We start from the raw sequence: 20,262 nt of genomic DNA on the forward strand, positions 1-20,262 counted from the left end.
TGATAAGGCAGAGGCTGCTTTTGTTGTTTTGACTAACCCTTCCACATTATTTCCCATCCAGTCACCACAAAGAAGTGGTTTTTGAGGGATTCTAAGGTTTTGGTTTTCATAAGTCTTGTATTGCTTCTCTGATGTGCAAGACCTCAAGGATCTGTATTTTTTTTTAATTTTTTTATTGTTATGTTAATCACCATACATCATTAGTTTTTGATGTAGTGTTCCATGATTCATTGTTTGTGCATAACATCTAGTGCTCCACGCAGAACGTGCCCTCTTTAATACCCATCACCAGGCTAACCCATCCCCGCAACCCCCTCCCCTCTAGAACCCTCAGTTTGTTTTTCAGAGTCCATCGTCTCTCATGGTTCGTCTCCCCCTCCGATTTATCCCCTTCATTCTTCCCCTCCTGCTATCTTCTTCTTTTTTTTTTCTTAACATATATTGCATTATTTGTTTCAGAAGTACTGAACTGTGATTCAACAGTCTTGCACAATTCACAGCGCTCACCATAGCACATACCCTCCCCAATATCTGTCACCCAGCCACCCCATCCCTCCTACCCACCACCACTCCAGCAACACTTAGTTTGTTTCCTGAGGTTAAAAATTCCTCATATCAGCGAGGTCATATGATACATGTCTTTCTCTGATTGACTTATTTCACTCAGCATAACACCCTCCAGTTCCAACCACGTCGTTGCAAATGGCAAGATCTCATTCCTTTTTATGGCTGCATAATATTCCATTGTGTATATCTACAACATCTGCTTTATCCATTCATCTGTTTATGGACATCTTGGCTCTTTCCACAGTTTGGCTATTGTGGACATTGCTGCTATAAACATTGGGGTGCACATATCCCTTCGGATCCCTACATTTGTATCTTTGTGGTAAATACCCAGTAGTGCAATTGCTGGATCATATGGTAGCTCTATTTTCAGCTGTTTGAGGAACCTCCATACTGTTTTCCAGAGTAGTTGCACCAGCTTGCATTCCGACCAACAGTGTAGGAGGGTTCCCCTTTCTCCGCATCCCCGCCAACATCTGTCGTTTCCTGACTTGTTAATTCTAGCCATTCTGACGGGTGTGAGGTGGTATCTCATCGAGGTTTTGATTTGGATTTCCCTGATGCCGGCCGATGTTGAGCACTTTTTCATGTGTCTGTTGGCCGTTTGGATGTCTTCTTTGGAAAAATGTCTGTTCATGTCTTCTGCCCATTTCTTGATTGGATTATTTGTTCTTTGGGTGTTGAGTTTGATAAGTTCTTTATAGATTTTGGATACTAGCCCTTTATCTGATATGTCATTTGCAAATATTTTCTCCCATTCTATCGGTTGTCTTTTGGTTTTGTGGACTGTTTCTTTTGCTGTGCAAAAGCTTTTTATCTTGATGAAGTCCCAATAGTTCATTTTTGCCCTGGCTTCCCTTGCCTTTGGCGATGTTTCCAGGAAGAAGTTGCTGCGGCTGAGGTCGAAGAGGTTGTGTTCTCCTTTAGGATTTAGATGGACTCCTGTCTCACGTTTAGGTCTTTCAACCATTTGGAGTCTATTTTTGTGTGTGGTGTAAGGAAATGGTCTAGTTTCATTCTTCTGCATGTGGCTGTCCAATTTTCCCAACACCATTTGTTGAAGAGACTGTCTTTTTTTCCATTGGACATTCTTTCCCGCTTTGTCAAAGATTAGTTGACCATAGAGTTGAGGGTCCATTTCTGGGCTCTCTCTTCTGTTCCACTGATCTATGTGTCTGTTTTTGTGCCAGTACCATACTGTCTTGATGATGACAGCTTTGTAATAGAGCTGGAAGTCCGGAATTGGGATGCCGCCAGCTTTGCTTTTCCTTTTCAATATTCCTCTGGCTATTCGGGGTCTCTTCTCGTTCCATACAAATTTTAGGATTATTTGTTCCATTTCTTTGAAAAAAGTGGATGGTATTTTGATGGGGATTGCATTGAATGTGTAGATTGCTCTAGGTAGCATTGACATCTTCACAATGTTTGTTCTTCCAATCCATGAGCATGGAACGTTTTTCCATTTCTTTGTGTCTTCTTCAATTTCTTTCATGAGTATTTTATAGTTTTCTGAGTACAGATCCATTGCCTCTTTGGTTAAATTTATTGCTAAGTATCTTATGGTTTTGGGTGCAATTGTAAATGGGATCGACTCCTTGATTTGTCTCTCTTCTGTCTTGTTGTTGGTGTATAGGAATGCCACTGATTTCTGTGCATTGATTTTATAGCCTGCCACTTTACTGAATTCCTGTATGAGTTCTAGCATTTGGGGTGGAGTCTTTTGGGTTTTCCACATACAGGGTCATATCATCTGCAAAGAGTGAGAGTTTGACTTCCTCTTTGCCGATTTGGATGCCTTTGATTTCTTTTTGTTGCCTGTTTGCTGTGGCTAGGACTTCTAATACTATGTTGAATAGCAGTGGTGAGAGAGGACATCCATGCTGCGTTCCTGACCTTAGGGGGAAAGCTCTCAGCTTTTCCCCATTGAGAATGATATTCGCTGTAGGTTTTTCATAGATGGCTTTTATGATATTGAGGTATGTACCCTCTATCCCTATACTCTGAAGAGTTTTGATCAAGAAAGGATGCTGTACTTTGTCAAATGCTTTTTCTGCGTCTATTGAGAGGATCATATGACTCTTGTTCTTTTTTTTGTTAATGTATTTAATCACGTTGATTGATTTGTGGTTGTTGAACCAAACTTACACCCAGGGATAAATCCCACTTGGTCATGGTGAATAATCCTTTTAATGTACTGTTGGATCCTATTGGCTAGTATTTTGGTGAGAATTTTTGCATCCATGTTCATCAAGGATATTGGTCTGTAATTCTCCTTTTTGATGGGGTCTTTGTCTGGGTTTGGGGTCAAGGTAATGGTGGCCTCATAAAATGAGTTTGGAAGTTTTCCTTCCATTTCTATTTTTTGGAACAGTTTCAGGAGAATAGGTATTAATTCTTCTTTAAATGTCTGGTAGAATTCCCCTGGGAAGCCATCTGGCTCTGGGCTTTTGTTTGTTGGGAGATTTTTGATGACTGCTTCAATTTCCTTAGTGGTTATAGGTCTGTTCAGGTTTTCTATTTCTTCCTGGTTCAGTTTTGGTAGTTGATACATCTCTAGGAATGCACCCATTTCTTCCATGTTATCTAATTTGCTGGCATATAGTTGCTCATAATATGTCTTATAATTTTTTGTATGTCTTTGGTGTTGGTTGTGATCTCTCCTCTTTCATTCATGATTTTGTTGATTTGGGTCATTTCTCTTTTCTTTTTGATCAGTCTGGCCAGGGGTTTATCAATCTTGTTAATTCTTTCAAATAACCTGCTCCTAGTTTCATGGATCTGTTTTAGTGTTCTTTTGGTTTCTATTTCATTGATTTCTGCTCTGATCTTCATTATTTCTCTTCTCCCGCTGGGTTTAGGCTTTATTTGCTGTTCTTTCTCCAGCTCCTTTAGGTGTAGGGTTCAGTTGTGTATTTGAGACCTTTCTTGTTTCTTGAGAAAGTCTTGTATTGCTATATACTTTCCTCTTAGGACTGCCTTTGCTGTATCCCAAAGATTTTGAACAGTTGTGTTTTCATTTTCATTGGTTTCCATGAATTTTTTTAATTCTTGAATTTCCTGGTTGACCCATTCATTCTTCAGTAGGATGGTCTTTAGCCTCCATGTATTTGAGTTCTTTCCGACTTTCCTCTTGTGATTGAGTTCTAGTTTCAAAGCACTGTGGTCTGAAAATATGCAGGGAATGATCCCAATCTTTTGGTACCGGTTGAGACCTGATTTGTGACCTAGGATGTGATCAATTCTGGAGAATGTTCCATGGGCACTAGAGAAGAATGTGTATTCCATTGCTTTGGGATGGAATGTTCTGTATATGTCTGTGAAGTCCATTTGGTCCAGTGTTTCATTTAAAGTCTTTATTTCCTTGTTGATCTTTTGCTTAGATGATGTGTCCATTTCAGTCAGGGGGGTGTTAAAGTCCCCCACTATTGTTGTATTGTTGTCAATGTGTTTCTTTGCTTTTGTAATTAATTGCCTTATAAAAGTGGCTGCTCCCATGTTCGGGGCATAGATATTTACAATTGTTAGATCATCTTGTTGGATAGACCCTTTAAGTAGGATATAGTGTCCTTCCTCTTCTCTTATTACAGTCTTTGTTTTAAAATCTAATTTGTCTGATATAAGGATTGCCACCCCAGCTTTCTTTTGGTGTCCATTAGCATGGTAAATGGTTTTTCACCCCCTCACTTTCAGTCTGAGGGTGTCTTTGGGTCTAAAATGAGTCTCTTGCAGACAGCATATCGATGGGTCTTGTTTTTTAATCCAATCTGATACCCTGTGTCTTTTGATTGGGGCATTTAGCCCATTTACATTCAGGGTAACTATTGAAAGATACGAATTTTGTGCCATTGTATTGCCTGTAAGGTGACTGTTACTGTATATTGTCTGTATTCCTTTCTGGTCTATGCTGCTTTTAGGCTCTCTCTTTGCTTAGAGGATCCCTTTCAATATTTCTTGTAGGGCTCATTTCGTGTTTGCAAATTCCTTCAGTTTTTGTTTGTCCTGAAGCTTTTTACCTCTCCTTCTATTTTCAGTGACAGCCTAGCTGGATATAGTATTCTTGGCTGCATATTTTTCTCGTTTAGTGCTCTGAAGATATCATGCCAGTCTTTCTGGCCTGCCAGGTCTCTGTGGATAGGTCTGTTGCCAGTCTAATGTTTCTACCATTGTAGGTTACATATCTCTTCTCCCGAGCTGCTTTCAGGATTTTCTCTTTGTCTCTGAGACTTGTAAGTTTTACTATTAGATATCGGGGTGTTGACCTATTTTTATTGATTTTGAGAGGTGTTCTCTGTGCCTCCTGGATTTTGATGCCTGTTTCCTTCCCCACATTAGGGAAGTTCTCTGCTATAATTTGCTCCAATATTCCTTCTGCCCCTCTCTCCCTTTCTTCTTCTTCTGGGATCCCAATTATTCTAATGTTGTTTCGTCTTATCGTATCGCTTATCTCTCGAATTCTGCCCTCGTGATCCTGTAGTTGTTTTTCTCTCTTTTTCTCAGCCTGTTTATTTTCCATCATTTGGTCTTCTATATCGCTGATTCTCTCTTCTGCCTCATTTATCCTAGCAGTTAGTGCCCTCATTTTTGATTGCACCTCATTAATAACCTTTTTGATTTCGACTTGGTTAGATTTTAGTTCTTTTATTTCTCCAGAAAGCGTTTCTCTAATAACTTCCACGCTTTTTTCAAGCCCAGCTAGTATCTTTAAAGGCATGATTTTGAACTCTAGGTCCGACATTGTACTAATGTCAGTATTGAGTAGGTCCCTGGCAGACGGTACTACCTCTTGTTCTTTTTGCTGAGATGATTTTTTTCATTTTGTCATTTTGTCCAGAGGAGAACAGATAAATGAGAGAACAAAATGCTAACAGGTTAACAACGTCCCCAGTAAATATACTGTATACAAATCAGAAAAGTCCTGAAACCAGGGGAAAAGAAAGGGAAAGAAAGAAAAAAGAAAAAGAAAAAGATAAAAACAAACAAAAACAGAACAAAACAAAACAAAAACAGAATATGATCAAATATGATCAGGCTAGTGCATAGATCAGTGCCACACACTAGATTTTTGGTGTATTTTGGTCAGTTAGAAGAAAGTGCCTCCTAAAAGTTTAAAGGAAGAAAGACTTATATATGTACAGAATAAGGGTTGATACAATGAAAGGATGGAAGATGACTGTAAAGATGAAACTTATAAAAGGTTTTATATACGGAATTGATAAGAAGTTGTTTGAAAGAAGTAAGATTTTAAAAAAAGAAAAAAAAGAAAAAAAAATGGGAGAGACTGTGATCAGGCAGGAGACTAGAACAAAGCCATACACTAGTGATTTAGGGTATATTTTGATCTGTTAGAAGAAACTGTATATCAAAATTTTAAAGAGAGAAGAACTTATATATATATATATATGCCAAAAATAAGGGTAGCTACTATGAAGGGATAAAATATGACAACAAAAATCAAAAATCAAAAATGTTTTTTTTAAAAAGTGATTGATAAGATATTGGTTGAAAAAGGGAAAAAGAAAAATTAAAAAAAAAACCCAAAAAACAGTTAAAAAATTAACTTTGAAAAACTAATGAATCATTGTAAAAAAGTCATGAATTCTATATGCAGTATTCCCCTAGCGCTGGAGTTCTCCTGTTCTCCTTGATCGGTAAACTTGGTCTTGGCTTGCTGGCTGTTCGTGCTGATCTTCTGGGGGAGGGACCTGTTGCTGTGGGTCCCAAATGTCTTTGCCGGAGGCAGAAGTGCCCCGCCCTTGTCGGTCTGGGCTAAGCAAGCTGCTCCGGTTTGCTCTCAGGAGCTTTTGTTCCTGCAAGCTCTTGTCACAGCTTTGGAGGACCAGGGTGAAAATGGTGGCCTCCCACTCTCTGCCCGGAGGAGCTGAGAACTCGGGGCCCCGCTCCTCAGTGTGCCCCCAGAGAAGAGCAGTCAATCACTCCCGTGTCCCCGATCTCCGGCCGCACTCCGTGCTCACCCGGCCTGTGACCAAGCGTTTCTGTCTCTGGCACCCGACCCCACGTGGAGTCTCCAAACCCAGCAGATCCCTGTGATGCGCTCCCGCGCCGCTTCTCCTGTGGGAGGGAGGGGAGTCTCCCCGGCTCTGTTGCTTGCTGGGTCCCTGCTGGAGGCGCAGTTGCCCGAGTGGGCCGGGATCACAGTTTATGGCAACCCCGAGCTGAGACCCCGTGCCTCGGCTCCATCTCTGCAGCCGGCTTCCCCGCTCCGATACCTGGGAGCTCTGCTGCACTCAGGTACCCCCAGTCTTTCTGTGACCCCGAGGGTCCTGAGTACACACTGTACCGCGAGGTTTCCACCTCCCGCTTAGCCACTGGAGTGACGTCCCTCAGCGGAACCGACTTCTAAAAGTTCCAATTTTGTGCTCCGCGGCTCTATCACTTGCCAGAAGCGGCCGACGGAGGCCCCCTCCCCCGCCATCTATCCTCCCGAATATCGCCTCGGATTCACTTCTCCGCACGTCCTACCTTCCAGAAAGTGGTCATTTTTCTGTTCAGAGAGTTGTTGCTACTCTCCTCTTCGATCTCCTGTTGAGTTCGTAGGTGTTCAGAATGGTTTGATCCCTATTCAGCTGAATTCCTGAGACCAGATGAAATCCAGGTCTCCTACTCCCCCGCCATCTTGCTCCGCCCTCCAAGGATCTGTATTTTTAATGTCTTAAGTGTTCTCACAGGAAAAACATGGCTCACCCACTCTTCTTTCTTAATATGAAGTTTATACTGGTCTCCTAACTTCTGGATTTCTCTCTGAATTTCTATGGCATATGCCAAAGGGCATACATATTAAGGACCAGTTTGGAACACTGCAGACAGGACCTTTCTGCCCTTTGTCAGTGTATATAGCCGGGCAGGCTGCTGAGCAGCTACTGGGGCAGCCCCCCGATTTGTGACCACAAGTGCCATTGACTCAGGGGCAGAAGGCTATTTATAATAGCATTTATCATTTTCTGTTTGGGAAATTGGAGCCCTGATGATTTCAGATCATGTGGCTGATGCAGCCTCATCCATTTCCATCTGCAGCAGGCAGGGTGGCGACAGAGCACTTCTGGAGACTCGGAAGTGAATATATTTACCCAGAAAGACTTCTAGCTTCTGCTTTCTGGAGACTGGCAGGATACTGAGGAAAATAAGCCCTTTGGCACAATTCCTATGGGTTTTGCAGCCAGTTAGAAACAACACTCAGTTTGCTTCAGGTTCAGTTTTGAAACCACAGCTTTCAGAAACTGTTCAAATGAGAAAGCATAAGAAAATATGTCTGGAAGTCCATTGAAGACCATAAAGGACCTGGTTGGTTTGAGTCCAGCACAATGGCAGAGCTTGGATCTTAGAGAATCACGTAGGATGGCACCCTGTTGTTCTCTAGACTATGCCCCGGATGGCTTTGATGCCCTGATGTTAGGGTCTTCCAGAGATGCCTCAGCGACACCTCCTTTTTTATTTCAGCATCTTCCATGGGAAAGATAGTCTGATGTGACTGCATATCACAACTTATTTTTTTTTGTTGTTTTTTCTTTCAAATCACTAAGTTGCAGAATGACCCTTTGCCAGCCTGGGAATTCAGGATTATCCTAGAATCTCCTAGAATCCCACAGTCAGAGAAACTTTTCAGCCTGGATGATAGGAATCCAGGCTCAGTTCAGCTACTGGGCTATAAGCTGAATGTCTGAGGGACAGCAGGAGATGAGTAATCTTTATTATTTGCAAGCATCTTGTTTTCTTCCTTAAACATCTATTTTCACTTGAAAAATAAACTTTAATTAATAAAACAGATGATGAAAAGGAATCAACTGAAAAAATCATTGAGGGGAAAATGAATTACTGGTGTGCCATAAATCTGATGTCCTAGAGGAGGGTTAATATTCTATTGATATTTTCCAGGAAGTAAAGTAGCTCATTTAGATGGAAAAAGGGGGACAAAATTGTGCTAAACTAATTATGGAGTTTTTAATCTGCTATGAATTTGGAGTAAATTTTATTAGGAAGAATTAGAAGTACATGTTAACTTTTATTATCAGGATAAATTACATCTTTTAAAGATGGGGGACCCTTGTGCTTTGTGTAGGGCCTCTCACTTTGGTACAGATCTTAGGTTTGAAACTGTGCCTGGTTGATGGTTTGGGTTTCCATCCTGATCACACAGTTTGGCTAATGGTAAATTCTGAGTCCAGTCGTTAGACCAGCTCCCAAAGGTGCAGGGAAGATGCATGTGGACCTGTAGAGGTCACTGTCCTTTTTGTGGAAAGGTCTGCATAACTTCCCATTAGAGATTAAACAGACAAACTGATCTAGAGTTTAATAACATGTTCTTTGTGGATAAATTTATTCAGCACAAATCTAGGCTGTCTGTTCTAGGGGACGGATTCTTTTATGTGGAATAGCCAAGCCTTAAGAACACACCTTAAACAGCCACTGGAGGAAGTCCTCACTTATATAAGATTTGCACTTTAAATTTGGATTTGACCTCATTTGGAGCCACCTTTTGACTCATAATGTTGATCATACCTGTTGCCTCCTCTTGATCGCCTGCAAGCTTGCTATATACAACTGCTTAATTGGTGACTTTATGGGATCAAGACTATATAGTGGGTTATTGTCAGCTCTCACCAGATAGTACTGCTAACTTTTACTGCTTGGAGCCAGAATCATGGCCTAGTTTTAGATACAATTAAATTCCCAGTCACCTTCTGAAACACTGTAAATTTCTTCATGTCCTAAAGTGTTTGGCCACACTGAACTACCCTCCCCCTCCCCCACAAAGAAACCCACACATATTCTCTTCTTAGAACTTGAGTAGGCTGTGTGTTCTCTCTACGCACCAGGCAAACCACTCTCATTTTCATTTACGGGTTCTAATGTGTGTTTTTTTTCTCATTGTTTTAGGAAGTTTGGGGCTCAAGGGTCACGACTCACTGGAGCAGGATGGGGAGGCTGCACAGTATCACTAGTACCTGCTGACAAGCTGACCAGCTTCCTAGCAAACGTGCTCGAAGCTTATTACCAGAGGAGCGACCGAAACGTAACATCTGAGAAGCAGAGTTTGTTTGCTACCAAACCTGGAGGCGGGGCTTTGGTTTTCCTTGAGGCCCAAACAATGTAGAAAATCTCAGAGAAACTATTTAGGGCATTTAGGAACTGGCAGAACTTCTTATGCCACAGTAAATTAATCCTCTTTCTGTTTTGTATTATGATGAACAGTTGCTATTATCAAGATGTATTTCCAAAGAAATGGTTGAAAGCTCTCTATGCTTCATAATGATTATTTTTCCATTTTAAAATATGTTTCTACCAATAAAAGCCAAAGTTATGCTTGGACAGTTCCCTTAAGAATGATTTACTGAGATTTACTGATTTCAGGATTTTTAAAGATGAATGATAAAAGACATTCAATACTGACCCCATGGATTGGCGTTGAATTAAACATACTGCTACAATTAAAAGGATACAATTGCATTGTATGCCATGTTCTTAAACACAGTTCATTTCTGGTTTCTCTGGACTTTCCTCTTCTTCATAGTTGTAGTCTTCTGTTGATGATGATGATGAGAGTGATGCCAGAAACTCTTTCTTGGCTCGAGCTTCAGAATGCTATTAAAATAATACGTTATTAAAGATTCATAAATTTTCCCGGATACTTGAATGTGAGGTTACACCAATTATCAAGATCAGAAGAATCACTTTTTTTTTTTTAAAGCAAAGATGGATTTAGGCTCATTTACTTTTAAAAACTATGTGCTATCACATAAATAATCACTTTCAGTTCTTTTGGCCCTGAGCTTTCTCTATCACTTAATAGAGAAACTTAGATAAAAGACGCTTTCCGTCTTTATCTCTATTCACACTGAAATGGAGAATTATCTGGATGATAATTCAGATAATTCAATTTGTTCATTGAATTTACTTTCTTCCCACTCTATGCCAACTTTTCTTAAAAGTTAAGATCTGATCTTAACTTATAACTTAACTGCTCTGATCCAGAAGGCATGTTTACCGGCCTAGGAAACTGCACCCGGGCCTGCAACCGTCTGTTGTGTGTCTAGCTGCTCTTGTATGTATATGTGGACCATGGTGTGCAGTGGAGGACGGGTGTGCAGGCCTTTGGGTAAGAGTGGGTTCTGGGATTGGGCAGGGGTGTTGGTGAGTCCTGTATATGTTTATCAAAAGTGGTCAGGAAAAAAAAAGTGGCCAGAAGTGTTTGTGGTGATGTGTAATGTGGTGATGGTAAGTGAATGGCTTTCTTGCAAGAGTGCCTTCCTGAATTATAGGAAGATTTAGACCAAAAAACATTTTGCTGATATTATCAGATAATTGAGGCAGCAGCAGTCTTATGGTATGAATTATCCAGAAAATTACCACAATTTTGTATTATTCTATGATTGTTTTGCTTGTTAATGTACAGCTTAAAGACTGGACATCATCATTTTGAATCTCAGTTTCAGAGAGGCTAAGGCAAAGCTGGTTCTAGTATTTCTCAAAGGACAGCAGTCATATAAAGTACTAGGAAACCCATTCTTCTAAAACAAACTCCTGGTGCATTTTCATTCTTTAAAGAAAGGTAAACACTTGAGAAAGCTTAAGTCAAATTTGTTGAAAGGATTTTGAGTTTTATAACATCCAATAATCCAAAATCTGAATTGATTTTAAATAATTCTTTGTTTTTGTTTTTTAAAATTTTCAAATTTATTTGTTTGAGAGAGAGCGAGAGACAGCGAGAGAGACAGCGAGCACAAGCTGGGGTGGGGGTGAGGACGGGCAGAAGGAGAGGGAGAAGTGAGGAATTCCCGGATCCCAGGATCATGACCTGAGTCAAAGGCTGACTCTTAACAGACTGAGCTATCCAGGCACCCCAGATTGTATTTCCTTGTTTTTAAATACCTTTCCATTTTCCACAGAAGATCTGTGGTTGGTACATAATTATTTAAAGATACCTGGATTACTGTAAAAAAAAAAACCCCAAACCCAAAAAACAAAAAATGTGGTACTTTCCATTGCTTTGCTATTCTATTTAAATTTTTCACCATGAGATTCCTTCTTGCAACAGGTGAGTAAAAATTTCCATTGTGCCCTCTGCTTTGGAGGACGCAGTTGTTCTGAGCCAGGGGTCTACTCTCTATTTGTCTCAATGTCTGGCTTGAAGAAAAGAACTGTTTTTCAATCAAATCATCACTGTTATTCTAGAAGTTGTGAGAGATCTCAAACTTTTCTGGGAAGGTTGGGGCTAGGACAACTGGAAAAAAGCTTCATGAAGAAGATGGAATTTGAGCAGGGCCCTAAAGGATGAGTAGAAATTGAAAGCTGGGGAGTAGGCGCTGCAGATGGGTGAGTATATGACTAGGAGCAAATGTGGGGTGTTCAGAAGGTTCAGGGGGGTGAGGAGTTTGCCCTGGGATACGGTGGAGAAGGTAGGTTATACTGGCTGGAGGTAGCTTTTGAAGAGCTCCAAGTCCAGCATTTAGAGGAGGGGTTACAAACCCAGCAGCCCACGGGCCACATCTGGTCTGCAGATACATTTAGTTTGGCCCCCAGAGTATTGACAAATGTGGGGTTCTAATCAGGAATTCTATAGAAGAACCTGGATTCCTGATGGTGGAAGATCTGCTTCTCCGCTGGCCTCCACTCCTGGGAGGTGGGGGGTGTGAACTAGAGCTGCGGTATAGCTTTGTTTGGATGAGGCGTGGGCCCTTCGGTGTGCTACAGGTTTCCACAACCTGTACCTTCCCTGACACTCAGGCCGTGTACCACGTACCTGCTGAGGTCACTTGCCTTCCACCAGCACACTGGCACAGTGGTTTTCTTATACCTCAGAAATAATTGTACCCATGTCTGTAGTAGTAGTGAAGGGAGACCAAGAAGAATGGGAGAAAGAATTTTTTTTGTGTAGAAGTGAAGAATAGTCCTATTTGTTTAATATTAAATACCCAAGTGTTTTACTCCCTTCTCTCACCTTTTGGCTCAGATGGGAATTTGATTAGATTATTTAACCTCGGCTTTTGACATCACAGCAGTAACCAATGAGGATCGTTCTAGAGACACGCTAAAAATAAAAAGCTCTCTCCTGTTTCTGACCTCACATTTCCCAACCCCCACATTTATTGCACCTTTTTCTCTACATGTTTTTGCCTGCTGGAAGGGACGAAGAAACTTCAGATTTAACAGAACTGCCCAGAAGTTAAGGAGGAGCATGAGGAGGGGACAGAGAAAACTGGAAAGACGGAGCAGGCTCCTTTCTTCTCTTCCTCTCTCTCATTTGAGTCCTGTTTAGAACCTTCTAATTTCTGCAGGGACCACTCAGCCAACACGGTCATTAGAATCCAATATATTTTTTGCTGAAATAACAGAACATAAAATATGACTTCACACACTGATAATTTTCTATTAGTTTGAAATTTTGACCACATTTGGAGGTTTTCAGGTGCATAAACTGCCCATGGTCAGAAGCAAGGGATGAGGGTAAGTGGGCATGAGGTTGTCACTACTATGAAAAACAGATTATCTTAAATGTACACGTGGATGTAAATGACAATAGTGTATTCTACCTTGCCACTGTGACTTGGATGTGAAACCATATATTGCTTATTAAATGTCCAGTCCATATAAGAGAAGCTACAGAGAGAATTCTCAATTATCTAAAAAGGAAACATACCAGTTTATGGAGGAAATTCTCGAAGTCATTCTTAACTTCGTAAGGTTTTTTGGTAGCCTTTGCCTGGAGTCTAATCAAAAAATTAAAAAAAAAAAAGTCAGTAGCCAAACCAATTGTTTTTATACTGACACCAACTAAGAGCTAACATTTACACAAAATTTAATATGCTGGGCATTTACCAGCAGTTTACATATATTCATTCAATTGTCCTTACAACAATCTTATCAAGTTGGTACTACTATTATCCAGTATTATAAATGAGGAAAAAGGCTCAGATAGGTTAATTAACCTGCCCAGAGTCCTATAGCTAGCAAGTAATACAGGATTTGAACCCAAGCAGTGTGACTCGAGCCTTCAATTCAACCACCGGAGTGAAGCATTCTCTTCAGTGAGGAGAGTGAGCACAGAATTTGCTGAACTGATTTCGCTTGCCCGGCTCTGGTGCAGACTTTAAGGAGTGTCCATGCGGACAGAAGAGTACAAGGGGCCGGCAGGGGAAAGATCTGGGGGGAAAGAGACGGACAAGGCTGGAAGCTCGGGGACGCAGGAATCCAGGAATCTATCCTGATTTTTGTCACCGAGTACTCATTCAAGAAATATTTAGGAAGGAGTTGGAGAGCTGAATTCAGGAGGCAGCAGAAAACTTTCCAGAGATCTGTGGATGAGGGGAGAGGCAGGGGTAGGCAAAAGCTAGGATGGGTAATAACTGGGGATGAGGGAGAAACATTAGCAAGAGAAACAAAAATGAAAAAAAGGATGTATGGCTATTAATTTCACTGGCAATTTTCAAGTGAGACATTTTAAAATTATTTTTCCTCCATGGAATTTGTAGGAAGTAAACATTTCTGAAAATTCCAAATATACGTTGCTAAAGCATAAAGTTTAGATTAGCCACCCTGCAAGGCCGCCTCTCTCGGTTTCTTTAGCATTTAGTGTCAGGCACCCCTCAGGGTGCAGTAGGCCTAGCTCTTAAGGGCCTCCTGCGTTAGTGCTCTGCCACCCACAAATGCCCCTCACTCATTTTCTGCTTTATCTCTGCCCATTTCATCTCCTCCACTGGCTTTTTCCCTCACTTAGGATTACCCTCTGGGGCTCTCTTCTCCGGTTTTTCTCAAATCTGGCTCTCCCAGTCTGGGTCTCTTTCTCATAGTCCTATTTAAACACACTCCAAAATATTCCTGATGCCCTTTCTCGGTAACACCCTCTTAGAATCTCCTTGAGATGAACTCTGGTTCATCTCACTTCGTTAAAATAAAGCCATCTTCTGACTCACCTTTTAATTTACAGTGCCCGTCTTGTCTTTTTTAAAATAACAGTGTTATTGACATATGTATCATACCATAAAATTCACCCTTTTAAAGTGTACAATTCAGTGGCTGTAGCCACCACCACTACCTAACCCCCATCTTCCTGCTTACCTTTCCTTTCCTCTCCATGAGTATCTCTTTTTTGAAGATTACAGATAAAAATGTGTATGCTGTGCCTATAGATTTAACAGGCACATGAGATTTATATATATGAATATTTTCCCTTTATTTTCTCTAACAATGTCCCATTGCATGAAACATATTTGAGTGCTTCTTGCAAATTGCTCTGACTGTCCTACATTCTTCTGTTACATCCTCAGTGATGAGAAATCCTGTCCCATATAGATTTAATTTGGGGGAACTTGTAAAAGTCACCTGGAACTAGATCTATCTTTCTTTTTTTCTTTTTCTTTCTTTCTTTCTTTCTTTCTTTCTTTCTTTCTTTCTTTCTTTCTTTCTTTCTTTCTTTCTTTCTTTCTTTCTTTCTTTTCTTTCTTTCTTTCTTTCTTTCTTTCTTTCTTTCTTTCTTTCTCTTTCTTTCTTTCTTCTTTCTTTCGCTTTTTCTTTCTCTCTCTCTTTCTTTCTCTCTCTCTCTTTCTTCCTTCCTTCCTTCCTTTTTTTCTTTTTTGAGAGAGAGAGTGTGGGGGCGGGGGAAATGGAAAGGGGCAGAAGGAGGAGGAGAGAGAATCCCAAGTAGGCTCCATGTCCAGCATGGGGCCCGATGTGGAGCTTGATCTCAAGACCCTGAGATCATGATCTGAGCGGAAACCAAGAGTCGAGGACACTTAACTGACTGGAGCCATCCAGGCTCCCCGGGAATCAGATTTTATGTGGGCATTCTGAAGGGGAAATTTGGGTGATATTTGGTAAAAAGTGAGATAATATTCTAAAGTAATGGATTGGATTTTCTCATGTGACTGGGAAACTAACTTTAAAATTTTTATTTTATTTATTTTTAAAAATTTTATTTTTAAGTAATCTCTACACCCAATGTGGGGCTCAAACTCACAACCCCAAAATCAAAAGTTGCATGTTTCACTGACTGAGCCAGCTAGGAGCCCAGAAACGTTTTTTTTTTTTTTTTTAAACTGAAGTATAGCATCTGTATAATGTTACATTAGATTCAGTTGTACAACATAGTGATTTGACAGCTCTATAGGAAACTAGCTTTTTAAGTTCCAAAATAGTAATTAGAAGATGAATGGCACACAGCTTGTTGTCTTGCAAGGCGCCCGTCGGAAGGGCTGTGCTCATCTGACACATTCTTGTGCATGTGGGTATGCTAGAAGTAGGTTAGTCTCAATACTTTATAGTTTTCCTTTTTATACTCTAATTTGTAAAATAAACAAATTAAATGTGCCCAAAAAGTGTTTGTGTGTGTAGGGGCAGAAAGGGAACAAAGAACTAGCCCAAGGGAGACCAGCTAAATAGGTTGTTTTTCTAGTTTACATCTTCCCTAGGGCAGGGCAGGGTTACAGGTTTATTTATTTTTTATTTGTTATTTATTTATTTATTTATTATTTATTTATTTATTTATTTATTTATTTATAAAAAGCCTTCAGCTTAAGTCCTAAAGCTGAAGAGTTAAAGGAGATGATGATGATGTTTAGCAATTAATTAAATTAGCAGAGTAAGTGGTTCTGTGGACAAAGAAGGTCAAAAGGTTATTCCAGATGGACTGTTGAGTAGAAAATTTCTTTGCAGATATCTGAGTTGATGTATGTTTACATAATAAACCCATTGTAGTTTTATGTAACACATTTGTTCAATTAAAATGTTTTATGGTTTTTTAAAACAGATTTTTAATTTATTTTTTAAAAGATTTTATTTATTTATTTGACAGCACAGCAGGGGGAGCAGGAGAGGGAGAAGCAGACTCCCTGCTGAGCAGGGAGCCCGATGTGGGGCTCGATCCCAGGACCCCAGGATCATGACCCGAGCTGAAGGCAGCTGCTTAACTGACTGAGCCACCTGGGTGCCCCTAGATTATTTATTTATTTGAGAGAATGAGAGAATGAGTGGGAGGGAGAGGGAGAGAGAATCTGAAGCAAACTCTGCACTGAGCTCAGAGCCCGACATGGGGCTCAATCCCACAACCGCGAGATCATGACCTGAGCCAAAACCAAGAGTCGGAAGCTTAACTGACTGAGCCACCCAGGCGCCCCTCAGTTAAAATGTTTTTAATCACTACAAAGTTGAATAAGGAACAAACCTGTCAAGCTCCTTGTCAATTCTTTCCTGCCGCTGTTTTAGGAGTTTTATTTCTTCATTAATTCTGTGCTTTTCTCTATAAAAATCAAAATTTCAAATTACATTTTAAAATAAAGCAGGATTTCTAATTGGGAAAGAATAAATTAACAATTCTCTGACTTCATGTCAGTGAAAGTCCTTTACAAACCCAATTCTTCAGCATCCCCTCCCTACGCACTACTTGGTGTGAGGAATCCCCCAGAACATCCCCTCCTATAAATACATACCAAAGACATCACCCGTGATACCTGGGTATGGTTTGGACTCCGCCTTGCTGCTTCCATAGGGGCCCTCTCACCAAGTGTCCACCCCTGTTCTTCCAACCAGGCACAGGAAATCTAAGGGCTGTGTGTGCGTGGGCATGTGTGCTGGGGGTTAGGGGGGCTAGAGGAAGGTGGGAAGGGAATGGGCACCCTTGGAAAGCAGAGGCTCAAACTTTTGTCCTGCCTGCTGGATAAGACCTGCCTGGCTGTTCTTCCATTTCCCCCTCTTTGCTGTATTTGATTGTGCTTTCCTCAATGCCGCCCCAACTGCCACTCCAGCTCCGGGGAACTCATGCTGCAAACACACCTTTCTGTTCTTCCAGGGCTCTTTGTAAATAAACAGAACTCCAGTCTCTAGTCCCTGGAGCTCTCTTCTGGGCTTTCCATGCTGGGGCGCATCCCCCCAACCACAGCGCAGCAAGGCTTGCTTTCTTCCTTCAGTCCCTGACACCTGCCATGGCTCCACGGCTCCAACATGCATCCTTGACACTTACCAGAAAAGAATCTCCAAGTCTGTTAGACACTCAGAAGTGACTCTCCTCACTGGTAAAATAAGGAGCTCACTGTAGATGAATTCTATGATTACTTCCAGCTCAAAAAGAGTTTGTGATTTTCTATTTAACAAGAGTATGGCACCAACTTACATCCGAAATTCCTTTTGGTTCCTTGCAAATTGTCTTTTTGCCTCTTTTATAACATCACGGTAGGTTGGAGCAGGTGGTGTGATTGGCTTATGGTCAAGGAAAGATTTTTAATTAGGAACATTTGGGAGAGGAGGACAGTACCCATCGCAGGGGGACTGAGAGGGCCGTCTGGCCTGGGCTTCCCAGTCAGGAAGGGTCTCAATTGTGGACATGAATAGGACGTCCAGAGTTACACTGAGAGGACTGAAAGAAGACAGTACCCATTGGATCACGTTAAACTTGTGTCCCATTATCTGGACTACACCACCCACAGTGCACTAGTTTCATAAATTCTGTAATTCCCTTTTTTTGTGGTGGTGTGTGTGTGTAAGAGCTTTGTGTGTATGTATGTGTGTACATTAAAAGCAGCAATTGGTTAAATGTAAATATTTAAAATGTACCAACATTTCTGTAACCCTATTTAGGCATTTTTTCATTTCTCCATATACTGAAAACCTCAAGGTCTCCTGACTTCTCTGAAAGGCTGTGGAGGTGACTGGCAGTATATGTTGGTTGCCTTGGGCTGGTGGCTGCTAAGAACTGCAGGGAAGAAAGATAAGTAGAAGGTGTCATTGTGCTGTGAATGAGCCCGGGGCTCTTGTCCCATCTGTTTCTGATACAGCCTGTGGTTGTGCTCCTAACCCTGATCTTAAACCCACATTCGCGTCGGACAAAGCAGACACTTCCCTTCAGAGACAGCAATTGGCAAATGACTCCAGGAGGCAGCCCTCAGCTTGTGTTAAAAGAAGACCTGAGCCTCACTGGTAAACTGGGAGCTCTTAAACCTCTGTAATCACCGAGATCCAGGGGATGAGACTGTCCTTGTATGACCCCCGCTCCCCCTCCTGAAGCACATTTCAATATTACCTCTATCTTTCTTGGAATGCAAATTTAGAGTCTACTTCAAGGCTGTCCTTGATGCTCATTTTAATCTTATTTATCTGACATAAGAAAGTTAGGAGAAGCCACGGGACCACATAGGTACTTAACTTTATGACCTTAACTCCCTGAGTACTGTATCTCAGTTGAGGTAACCAGAAGGAAAAACATGAACCACTCCACAACAAAGATGCTCCCAATAAGCTTGAATAAAATTTATGTCTTTCCTATGGAGCTCTAAACTATTCAGGATTTATCTTCAATCACGTAATACTTGAACATCAAGGCCTTAGAACTAAGGAAAATAACACCTGATTTTCTGTGCACTCCAGACCACTTTCTCAGCAATGCCAGAAGAGATACATTCTCTGGGCTGGTCCCAGAACCTTTTAAGCAGGTTTTTACCAATCATCATTGACTGTGGAGGAAAGCAATGTTGACAGCAGAACATACTCCATCCTACCAACCACGGAATTTGAGAGGGTCTGGGTGACTATATTACTCTAAAATGGATCAAAATTCTCTGAAATAAATTTTAGAGAAGACTATTTATTGATACATTCCAAATTTATTTTTCCCCTTAATCATATCTGGGTTTTCGAATAAAGTTTTCCTTAAAGAAAGAGATGAGCCTGACTTCACTGTTTAATGTCACAGTGGCATATGGTTCCTGAACTTATGATAAAATGAAAAGTTGATTTGTACTATGTAGGTGAAAATCAAATCAGTGCCTTGATAGCACCTGGCACCCCCATGAGGCAGACCAATAGTGACAATTGCAGGTATTCAGGACAAATAATCATTATTAACTCCAAGGACTCATTCAAGATACAGCCTTCTTCGGGGCAGCATGAGGCAAAATTGGGAAGTCAAAGAAGTGTGTGTCTTCAGTGTCCTTTACTCATCTTCTCTCTTGGTGCTTTTCTTTCAGGACCCTCTAGCTCTTCCTCTCTCCTTGGCCATTTCCCAAAGATTATAGAGAGAGTGCCATCCTGGAGGTTGAGCTCTGGTTCTGGCACCGTGCTCAGCACTCTCCATCTAGTACCATGGTAGCCATGGTAGTTAACCAGGCTGGCCCTCCTTTTCCTTGTCTGTAAAGTGTGGGGGTTTGGTTAGATGGTCACATGGCTCCTGTCCTATTCTGATTTCCTATGAGATAGAATATGAGCCTATATAAGTTCAGAAGTTCAGACCCATCAGTAAGGTAATGGCAAAACACTTTGAGAGTGTGGGATGGAATCTGAGATTTTGCAAAGGAATGAGGGGGAGTTTGTTTACTAATAGGATATGGGGGCTGGATGAGAGGGAGGAGGAGAGATCAAATGTGGCTAGGATAATGGTGGAGTCATTTTACAGAGACGGGGAAGTCTCAATTTGAAGGGTGTATTACAGAGGATGAGAGTGTATTTTAATAATGGGCATGTTCAATTAGAAACTCTCAGTAAATGCAGATAGAGATCAATGGGAACAGATGTGAAGACGGGGACTCTCTTCAAAGGTGATGGTTGAAACAATGAGAATGAATGAGACTCTGAGGGAGAATGCAGACAGAAAAGAAAGGAAAAGAAAGGACCTTGAGAAAGATGAGATATTAGGGATCAGTAGTAGAAAGAGGGCAGGAGCCAGGAACTGGTATAACACAGTGTCACATTCCAAAGAAG

General features: G+C 41.1%; 2 protein-coding genes across 10 annotated transcripts in view; one reads left to right on the forward strand and one right to left on the reverse strand.

Annotated features, from left to right (window-relative positions):
- The window catches only part of GALK2 (galactokinase 2), a 132,945-nt gene extending 122,921 nt beyond the window's left edge, over window positions 1-10,024 (forward strand). For all 9 annotated transcript variants that reach the window (XM_025883675.2, XM_025883674.2, XM_073876971.1 and 6 more), the window contains one exon: window positions 9,460-10,024. In XM_025883675.2, coding sequence (XP_025739460.1) covers window positions 9,460-9,676 — 217 coding nt within the window. In that variant the 3' untranslated portion in view covers window positions 9,677-10,024. The remainder of the gene's footprint in view (window positions 1-9,459) is intronic.
- Window positions 10,025-10,033: 9 nt separating this feature from the next.
- On the reverse strand, window positions 10,034-19,658 carry LOC112832836 (protein FAM227B-like). Its single transcript, XM_073877467.1, has 5 exons — window positions 19,647-19,658; window positions 17,684-17,769; window positions 16,739-16,813; window positions 13,220-13,289; window positions 10,034-10,164 (listed from the first exon to the last, which is right to left on the reverse strand). The coding sequence occupies exons 1-5, from the start codon at window positions 19,656-19,658 to the stop codon at window positions 10,045-10,047; spliced, it is 363 nt and encodes a 120-aa protein (XP_073733568.1). The 3' UTR covers window positions 10,034-10,044.
- Between the last annotated feature and the right edge of the window lie 604 nt (window positions 19,659-20,262).

Source organism: Callorhinus ursinus, unplaced genomic scaffold (assembly GCF_003265705.2).
Source record: "Callorhinus ursinus isolate GAN/ISIS: 27379988/994484 unplaced genomic scaffold, GSC_fseal_2.0 scaffold25, whole genome shotgun sequence".
In the NCBI taxonomy this organism is placed as follows: Eukaryota; Metazoa; Chordata; class Mammalia; order Carnivora; family Otariidae; genus Callorhinus; species Callorhinus ursinus.